Consider the following 10,290-nt stretch of genomic DNA (forward strand, 5'->3'; position numbering starts at 1 on the left):
CTCAAAACTCATGTCTACATGTCACCACAGTAGGACAAACCGACAGACAAGTTTGTCCTGCTGTTGGAGACCTCTCATATCCCCCCACCTGGGTCCCTGTGCCTAGTCTTCTATTCAGTGTAAAAGGCTCAGATGCAGTTACAGGCAGTCCCTGGGTTATGAACGTGAGACTTCCAGACAACCCATACTTGCTCTTTAATGTTATGTAAATTTGCCCTCACTTGGAAATGATTGAACCATCCCCTACTCAAAGCAAATTCTTCCTCACAATCACCTTCACTTGCTACATGTGCACCTTTTAAATCATTGAAAAGATTTCTAGCCTTTCGTTGCACTGAAGTAAGGTTAAATATGGTAGAGCATACAGGGGGCAAAGTTATGCAAACTTCTTAGCCATAGCAAACACCTTGAGGGACTGAGTTACTGGGCCCATAGTCTTGGGGGCACATCTAGGTCAACTGGAATAACACAGTCCATAAAGACAATGTTCTCCATTCTGCTTTGGGGAGTAGTGATTAGGGTCTTAAAAGCTTGTGAGCAGCCAGCTAAAATACAACTATTAGTCTCTTCCTGTCTGGAACAAAGAAGAGTGGAGAAAAGGACTGCAGTGTAGTAAATTACTTAGTGTGGCTTTTCTACCCATAAGTCTTTGTAAACTCCAAGGTGGGATTTTCTATGAGCAACTGAGGAGCTCCTGATTGCTGAAGCTATCCACCTGGGTTATTTCTGTTGGGCATGGCACAATACAATGTTCTGGGAGGTTCCCACTCTCTCACTAGAGTTCTGATGCTATGATTGGCTAGTTTGACCATTTGCCGGGCTCAAAAGGATGCTTCCTAGGGGCAGAGCTCTCTCTCTGACTGCTGGCTGAGGAAGACGTGCTGCTGAAAGAGACAGGCACTCCTGAAAGTGACACGTGCTGTTGGGAAAGAGATGCAAGAGACACGCATCGCTGAGTGAGACACCGAGGGACCAGCACTGCTGGGAAAGAGACTGTGACAGACTGTTGGCTGAGGGACGGTGGGCTGGGAGAGAGACTGAGCACTTTTCCTGAACTTGAATTGTAGTCTGTGGTGCTTCCCTAACAAACCCCGTAATCTGTGAGTTCTGTGTGGCCACTGCAGTAAATTATCGAACCCAGGAGAGAGGTGGTGGGTGCTTTGGGAGGAACGGTTGGTGAAAGGGCTGGAGGGAGGCAGCATGTCTGGCCTTGTAGGAATAGGCCTTGGGTTACTGCTGGTAATCCTGTCTTCCTCTCGTGGGATTAGAGAAGGTCAGAACATGTGGCCTCCCTGCTGTTTTTGCAAGGACTCAGAGAAACAATTGGTCCAAAGTACATTTAAAAGACCACACCAACCACAGCCTCTGCTAGCTTGAGACCAGAAGAACTAGAAGGAAGGTTGGACAATCTATTTCCATAGTGATCGTTGTTACATGCCGTCGAGTCAATCTGACTCATAGCAACCTCTCCTTGGGTTTCAGAGGCAGTATCACTACAGAAGTAGATTGCCCAACCTTCCTTCCGAGGAGTGGCTTGTGGGTTTTGAACCGCCAGCCTTCTGGCTAGCAGTCAAGTGCCTTAGACACTACGTTACCAGAGCTCCTACACACACACACATACACACACATATATGAGAATAAAAACAATGTCTGAGTTCTTCCATCATTCCATCAGAGACTCTGACTCAACAAGGCCCAGACATCTGTGTTTAAAGCTCTCTAAGCGATTTCTCTGTGCAGCTGAGAACCACTGATCTACACAGGAAAGACTAGTACTTCCATTACCTCTGGGAGCAAAAGAAAGAAGCTTAGAAGCTTTTACTTTTCTATAATCTCCACCTTGTAGGGGAGGGGAAAGGACTAAAGATTATAGTTGAATTATTCCACTTATAATGTGAAAAAGGCATTGTCATCACAAGCCTGGATAAATGGCTAATGGTTTTAATCCCCTAGGTGGTGTCTTGGTTTCTTGTGCAGAGGTATCTGATACGACGAGACGAAATCTGATCAGAGATGCTCCAGCACAGGGAAGGAGCCACTCTGGAAGCTGCAGATGGGAGCCAGTTAGGTTGGCACGTGGGTTGTTAGTGCATGTGTGTGCACACACGTGTGTGTGCACGCACACACAGAGGCACACACACACACACTGGAGCTAGTTGGTGATGTCAGGTGGATGCACTTTGATCCTAGATAAGTGAAATGATCTTGGCTTTTGGTGTTAAATTTAGCTAATATCTAAGTACCAGAGATAGCTGGTGACAGCTGGGAGGGCGCTCAGAAATAAAGCACTGTTGTTGTTTTAAGGTGCTGTCGAGTTGGTTCCAACTCCTAGAGTCCCTGTGTTTAACAGAAGAAAACATTGCCTCGTCCTGTGCCAACCTCACAATAGCAGGTATGTTTGAGCCCATTATTGCGGCTACTGTGTCAATCTGTCTTGCTGAGTGTTCTTGTTCCTTGACCCTCTAATAAGTATGATGTCCTCCTCTAGGGATCAAAGTGCTATTACATCTAAAAAAATGAACTGCTTACTTTTTCCATTATCAAAATAATATACAAAAGAAAATTGAGAAAACAGAGAAATAGAATGAACAATAGCAGAAACTAGTAATAATTTCTAATTCCTATGTAAACTCACCAGGTTCTAGTTATGGTTCCAATGTCTCTCATATTCATTCATTTACTCCTCGTTACAACTTTGTGCTGTTTTTGTTGTTAGTTGCCACTGAATCAGTTCCAACTCATGGTGGCTTCAGGTGTGCAGAGAAGTACAGCTCTGCAGGGTTTTCAAGTCTGTGAACTTTTGGAAGCAGATCTCCAGGGCTGTTTTCTGAGGCACCTCTGGGTGGGTTCTGTGGTGCAGTGACTTACTTAACATTAGCCCTCTAGCCACAGTCATTGTGATTCCTATACAATGATTGGGCATGATTATGCAAATAAGGTGCTTGTACCCCAGCAAGGGGATCAGACAGCTTGCTAATAATGCAAATAAGATGCTTGGAAGCTCAAGGGGTGTAACTATGCAAATAAGGTGTATGGAACTCTAATGAGGGGATTGATCAGTTTTACCATCCTGCTAGGCTTAAAATGAGGCATCCTAGAGGCAGAAAGGGGGAACCTCACTACCACCCAAGAAAGAAGAGCTAGGAGTAGGATGTATCCTTTGTACCTGGGATCCCTGTGCTGAGAACCTCCTGGACCCAGGAGACAGAGAGAGTTGTAACATTAGAGGCAGCAAGACTTTGAAAAGCAGTTGCAGAACTGGGGGATAGCAACTACAGTGGAATCAAGAGACCAGGAAGAGATGGTGTGGTAGGCTTCTTGGCCCACAGATCGAGAAAATTCAGAGCCTTGGGGCCGAAAGCTTGTTGGTGGAGTCAAATGCCTCTAGGCACCTGCCCCACAGCTAAGCTGGCTGACCCACAGAGCTAGAGATCTGAGCCCCTTCTGGCCAGTGTTCACTGGCAGAGTAGGATGGAGCTAAAGAGCTTTGTAACACTTGCCCCAGCAAGACAGATGTTGGGAGGAGAGGCCAAGGGCCAGAGAGAGGCTTGCTGCAGGCGTGGCTGAGAAACTGTCCTGATCAAAGAACTGTATCTGAGTTGTTCCTGACCCTGAATTATGACCAGAAGGCTGGCAGTTCAAACCCACCAGCCACTCCTCAGAAGGAAGGGTGGGCAATCTACTTCCATAGTGATACTGCTTCAGAAACACAAGGAAGGGTCGCTATGAGTTGAGTTTGAATAGATGGCAGTACTTCCCTAATAAATCCGTAATCGTGAGTGTTATCTATGAGCTCTGTGTGGCCATTGCAGCAAATTATTGAACCCAACAGAGAGTAGGAAAGGTCTGGTAGGGTAGTGCCTAAGGCATTTGACTGCGAACCACAAGGCTGGCTGTTCAAGCTGTGGGAGGGAGGGTTGATATCAGAACTGGTGAAAAATTTGGAGGGAGGAGATATATCTGACCTCTGCCTCATAGGACTCAGCTTGGGGCTATTGGTCTTGACTCTTCTTCTCCCTTGTGAACTTAGAGGAGGTCAGACACCTCTACCATGCCATTTTTACAGGTTCAAACTGCCAACCTTTCCGGCTAGTAGCTGCGTACTTAACCATTTGCACCACTCAGAGACTTTACAAGGCTATGCAGTGGATGCTATCTGTAAGTCCATTTTACAGATAAGAAAAGAGGGCCTAAAGCAGTTAGGTGATTTGCCCCAGATAGCACAGCTAGTAAGGGCAAAGCCAGGATTTGAACTCACACTATTTAGTGTGATATGATCAGCTTCTCAGAGGTAATAGCTCATAAAGTTAGCTGCACTCGAGCATTCAATGCCAGAGTGTTGCTGAGGTGGCAGAAGTTAATCTCAATTTTCATCCCTTATTCGTTTATCTCACAAATATTTATTGAGGGCCAATTATATGTAGTATACAGTTTCAGGCTTGATTATCATTATATTGAAGAAGGCTACCTGCCCATTCCCCTAGAGCATTGAACTCTCAAATATCTCAACAGAACATGCATGTATAACTAACATAAATTTAGTAAGAATAAAAATACCATAACTATTCCCTGATGAAAAAATCCAAAACTGATATTCATAACTTTTAGAATATCACATACTTCCTAGATGGAACATTTAGCATTCTCCTCTGTATTTCCATCTCTTAATAAACACAACTTGGAAGTAATTTAAGGTGAGTTTCATGTATCTGGCTTTGTAGGAGTATGTTGAATATAGCAGTATTGTCTTCAGCTCAGGAATTTTATGTTTGTTGAATGGATAGATGGAAGAGCAGATGAGTAAATAATGAAAAATTATGCCTGTGATGTCCTAGGTGCTAAGATCTTAAAAAAAAAAAAAAATTAGTAATTACAGTTCAAGAGGAAGTTTTGATTTCTATCCTTCCCACAGACTGAATAAATATCTTCAAGCAAGTCATTCTGATCCCAGTTTCCTCATCTGTAAAATATGGATGATAGCAGTGCCTACATCATCAGATTGTTGTGAGAACTAAATGAGATAATGCATATAAATTACTTGGACCTTTCTTAATAGATAGTAACCAGCACAATTTATTTGAAGAATATATACAAAATATATGTAAAAAATTTAAAATTCAAATAGTACAAAAAGCTACATAATGCAAAATAATTCTCTTTTGACAAAGTTTTCTGTTATCACTATTATTATTATATCTTCTAGCAATAATAACATTTCACAATTAACTGAGAAGAGAGGTTTACAAACCTGTGGATAACATCATTTGACTGAGGACCAAGTGAAATAGCACAACTATTCTGGCTAAATTCCAGTGTGAGTGATTAACATTCTCCAACTTCAAATAATTTTTATTATTAGCCAACATTTGTCCATCCCCAGTAATACACAGGTTGTATAAAGGGCACAGAAGGAGACAGTCCTCCCTGGCATGTTCACAGCCTGCACATATTTTCCACTAAATGTTTCCCTTTCTTTTTGGCTGCTATTCCACAGCTTTTCAACTCCCACTACTTTCATCCCTGGCATGTTTGCCAACACAGAGGGCTAAGCATTTAAATATGAACACCTGTAGAATTCCAGTGAAGGAAAGATGTAACTTACATGTTAACATACCTATTAATAGTTTTGATGTATGTGAAGTCACTGATATTTATTCCTTTTAATTTTGAGTCTGGGATTAATACACATAGTCTTCATATTTCTTACAAAGCAGGAAAGAGGAAGGCTGTTGTACAGTTTAGTCTCCCAGCAGATACAATGGGATCTAGGACATAAGATCCAAGATAAGCCGCGGTTGAATGTAGCGCTTTTAGTCCACTGCTCAAGTCCTTCTAGACCTCCCAGGGCCTCCTGCTTATTTCTGCCTTCTTCCTAGTGGAAGGGGGAAGGCGGACAGAGAACAACTCAGACGCCTTCTGTATGCATGTGAATGAATTTCAAGTATGTGAAACACCTCAGTCTTCCAATCTAATTAGAACACGTAAAAAAGAGGGATTTTTAGTACATTTAAAACCTGCAGTGTAACAACCCATTTGGAGAGCGTCACTGCGTGTCCCTGCAGGGGGAGCGCCCAGCAGGTTTTCCGCAAGCCTGGCTGCACCGTTCGCCCTGGGCAACCCCGGGAACCTGGCGCCCTGCGGGTTACGGAGCTCAGAGTCAGCGCTGCTTCTCTTTGTGGGCGACTTCGGAACTGTCTGGGAATATAAACCTCACCTGATCACTCTCTCGTCACAACAACGGGATTTTGTTACGAAATGCTAAAGTAAAGGTGGAAGCTCGGGGAGTGTCGATATGAACGGGGATGCCGAGTTAAGACTGAGCCTGCAGCTGGGATCCTGGCTTTGCAATTCAGGCTCATCATCCAGGAATACGGCTGTGAACAGGGCTGTTGAGGTCGCGGCTTCCTTGGGGAACTATGAGCTGGGTTTCCTCACCTGTACAGGGCACCTGCCTCATAGGATGGTTGTAAGGACGTGAGATCTTGCATTAAGATGTAAACGATGAACGCACTGTCCCGCACACAGCGGCTCTTCACCCGACGTAAACTCATCCAGTACAGGGACAGCGCAGAGGGGAAACAGGTGTCATGGCTAAAGATAATGCTTTCCGCAGTTCTTCTAAACAAATGGTAGACTCTTGGAGGATGTTTAGCTGCAAAGGGTAGACCTGCGGGAAGCCCTGGGGGCAAAGTTTCAGAAGCCAGAACACCTAGGAAAGTAAAATGCACATCCGCCAGCTGAGAACTCGGGAGCAACTTCTTGCGAGGCTTTCCCTCCGGGAGTCTCAGGGCTGCAGCGTTAGCATTCGACCCGCCCCCGGCGTTTCCCGGCTTGCGATTGGCCATCGCTCCTTGGCTGCCTGCTCCGGACCCGGCCTCAGGGCGGTAGGGGCGAGGCCGAGCCCGTGGGGCAGTGGGCGGTGACGCGAGGAGAGCGTGGCGGGGCGGCCTCCAACCGAGCCCCTGCGCGAGGGGGCGGGGCCTGGGCGGGGCTCCCGGCCGGCCTTAGAGGCAGGTGACCCGGGCGGGGCGGGAGAGGCCAGTTGGCCGGCGGCCGTGACTGTGCTGCCAGCGCGGCCGCCGAGTGTCGAGCGTGCCCGCTGGAGGTGAGCTAAAGGGTGCCGGAGCGCGGGGGAGGAGCCGAGTCCGGCACTTCCCGGGAGCGCCGCCACCGGCCCCCGGAGTCCGCTGGAGCGCAGAGCCCCCTGCAGGGGAGGAGGCGAGCGGTCGGCGGGCGCACACCATGCAGTCCCAGCGGGGCCAGCGCCGACTGCTCGCCGTGCTGTGAGGCTGCAGGATCCCCCAGCCGCTGCACCCCGCCTTCCTGCCGCCCAGGTGCTACTCGGTACGCTTACCCTGCGTTCGGCTCCCAGACCGGGTGGAACCACGGCCTGCCTCTGCCTTGGCCCGCCCGGATCATGCAGGGGGCCCCGGAGGAGGACAGGGCGAGTGACGGCCCTGCGCCGACTGCACTCTGGGGGCGCCCCCCGGTCTGAGATGCCTCCACTTGCCATGTGCCGCCGCAGAGACCCAGCCAGTTGCCAAACTTTTTCGGCACTGGCTCGGCTCTGAGTAGCGTTTCTGAGCGGAGTGTCCCAGAGACGGAAACCCCAGGGCTTGGGCTGCCTGCAGACTGTGTGCTCCTCTCGGCAAGACTCAACGAAGGTGAGAGTCCGCGCCTTCCTTTCTCCCCACTCTTCTCTTGTTTCCTCTACCCTTTCCTGGGGGACTGAGGGCTTTGACCCCAGGGTACAGCCTCGAGAGCCTGGCCTGCAAGGTAGGGGTGGGTGGTGAGTGGTTCCAGAACGTGGAGGGGAGGGAAGGGAGAGAGGTTAACGCAGAGATTTGGAGACTGCTTGCGAGGACGGAGCTGTGGACGCCACTGGAACAAGCAGTTTTGATTGCAATGTCTCTCTTCTCCCCCGCTCCACTTTTCTTTCCTTTAAGAGTTCTTTGCCTGGAATCGGAGCCCTAATCCTCCCTCCCTATTTCGATCCGGCAAGGAGCTGAGCTCTGCCAGTGGAGGCAGTGCCTTTCCGAAACAGTTTATCTTTGGAAGGATTTCTTCAAAAGAAAAAGAAACCAACAGGTTGCCAACCCCGGCGCCAAACATCAGTCTGAGAGGCAAGCCGCAGCTCGGCTCTCCTGCCCGCTCGGACCGGCGGCTGGAGGCGAGGCGAGGGGAGGGACGCGGCGATGGCTCGGCCTGACCTGTCGGCGCCGCCCCCGCTGCTGCTGCTGCTGCTGGCTCAGCTGGCCGGTCGGGCGTCGGCCGCCTCGAAGGCCCCGGTGTGCCAGGAGATCACGGTGCCCATGTGCCGTGGCATCGGCTACAACCTGACGCACATGCCCAACCAGTTCAACCACGACACGCAGGACGAGGCAGGCCTGGAGGTGCACCAGTTCTGGCCGTTGGTGGAGATCCACTGCTCGCCCGACCTGCGCTTCTTCCTGTGCTCGATGTACACGCCCATCTGCCTGCCTGACTACCACAAGCCGCTGCCGCCGTGCCGCTCGGTGTGTGAGCGCGCGAAGGCAGGCTGTTCGCCACTCATGCGCCAGTACGGCTTCGCCTGGCCCGAGCGCATGAGCTGCGACCGCCTCCCGGTGCTCGGCCGCGACGCCGAGGTCCTGTGCATGGATTACAACCGCAGCGAGGCCACCACGGCGCCCCCCAAACCCTTCCCGGCCAAGCCCACGCTCCCAGGCTCTCCAGGGGCGCCTGCCTCCGGGACTGAGTGCGCCGCCGGGGGGCCGTCGGTGTGCAAATGCCGCGAGCCCTTCGTGCCCATCCTGAAGGACTCGCACCCGCTGTACAACAAGGTGCGGACAGGCCAGGTGCCCAACTGCGCGGTGCCGTGCTATCAGCCTTCCTTCAGCCCTGACGAGCGCACGTTCGCCACCTTCTGGATTGGTCTGTGGTCCGTGCTGTGCTTCATCTCCACCTCCACTACGGTGGCCACCTTCCTCATCGACATGGAGCGCTTCCGCTATCCTGAACGTCCCATCATCTTCCTGTCCGCCTGCTACCTGTGCGTGTCGCTGGGCTTCCTGGTGCGCCTGGTCGTGGGCCACGCCAACGTTGCCTGCAGCCGCGAGCACAGCCACATCCACTATGAGACCACGGGCCCGGCGCTCTGCACCGTCGTCTTCCTGCTAGTTTACTTTTTCGGCATGGCCAGCTCCATCTGGTGGGTCATCCTGTCACTCACCTGGTTCCTGGCGGCCGGCATGAAGTGGGGTAATGAGGCCATCGCGGGCTACGCGCAGTACTTCCACCTGGCCGCGTGGCTCATCCCTAGCGTCAAGTCCATCACGGCATTGGCGCTGAGCTCTGTGGACGGGGACCCGGTGGCTGGCATCTGCTACGTGGGCAATCAGAACCTGAACTCATTGCGTGGCTTCGTTCTGGGCCCGCTGGTGCTCTACCTGCTGGTGGGCACGCTCTTTCTCCTGGCGGGCTTCGTGTCGCTCTTCCGCATCCGCAGCGTCATCAAGCAGGGCGGCACCAAGACCGACAAACTGGAGAAGCTCATGATCCGCATCGGCATCTTCACACTGCTCTACACGGTCCCCGCCAGCATCGTGGTGGCCTGCTACCTGTATGAGCAGCACTACCGCGAGAGCTGGGAGGCGGCCCTCACCTGTGCGTGCCCGGGCCCCGACGCCGGCCAGCCGCGCGCCAAGCCCGAGTACTGGGTGCTCATGCTCAAGTACTTCATGTGCCTGGTGGTGGGCATCACGTCGGGCGTCTGGATCTGGTCCGGCAAGACGCTGGAGTCGTGGCGGCGCTTCACCAGCCGCTGCTGCTGCCGCGGGCGGCGGGGCCAGAAGAGCGGCGGCGCCACGGCCACCGGGGACTACGCTGAGGCGAGCGCCGCGCTCACGAGCAGGACCCGGCCGCCGGGCCCAGCCGCCGCTTACCACAAGCAGGTGTCTCTGTCGCACGTGTAGGAGGCAGTGGCCGGTGGACTGGGGCCAGAGCGTCGGCGCAGGCGGGGCGGGGGAGCGCTGGTGAGAGGACGCGGGGCGATTGTTTGGTTTGGTAACTTCGCCAAGGTCACTTCCGTTTACTTTAATGGTGCTGGTGCCGCCTCTTGGAGCAACTCGGAGAGAGGGAAACGGGGCAGTTTCATGGAAGTGCCTGTCCCAGGACTTCTCAAAGGGGCGCTCAGCTCACGTGTATTCTTTTTGAGTTTCTAACTACCTTCTTTGTTGTGTTGTTATGTGTGGCCCAGTCGGACCCGAGTCATAGCGACCCCTCCTTGGGTTTCCGAGGCAGTATCACTAC

The 10,290-nt window shown here is 51.5% G+C and overlaps 1 protein-coding gene across 1 annotated transcript; it reads left to right on the plus strand.

The window, feature by feature from the left end:
* Positions 1–8,195: 8,195 nt before the first annotated feature.
* On the plus strand, positions 8,196–9,953 carry FZD5 (frizzled class receptor 5). The gene has a single exon (XM_007934726.2). The coding sequence runs from the start codon at positions 8,196–8,198 to the stop codon at positions 9,951–9,953; it is 1,758 nt and encodes a 585-aa protein (XP_007932917.1).
* The last annotated feature ends 337 nt before the right edge of the window (positions 9,954–10,290 follow it).

The sequence above is a fragment of the Orycteropus afer genome, unplaced genomic scaffold (genome assembly GCF_000298275.1).
Source record: "Orycteropus afer afer isolate SDZICR_OR568_19922 unplaced genomic scaffold, OryAfe1.0 scaffold00002, whole genome shotgun sequence".
Taxonomy (NCBI): domain Eukaryota; kingdom Metazoa; phylum Chordata; class Mammalia; order Tubulidentata; family Orycteropodidae; genus Orycteropus; species Orycteropus afer.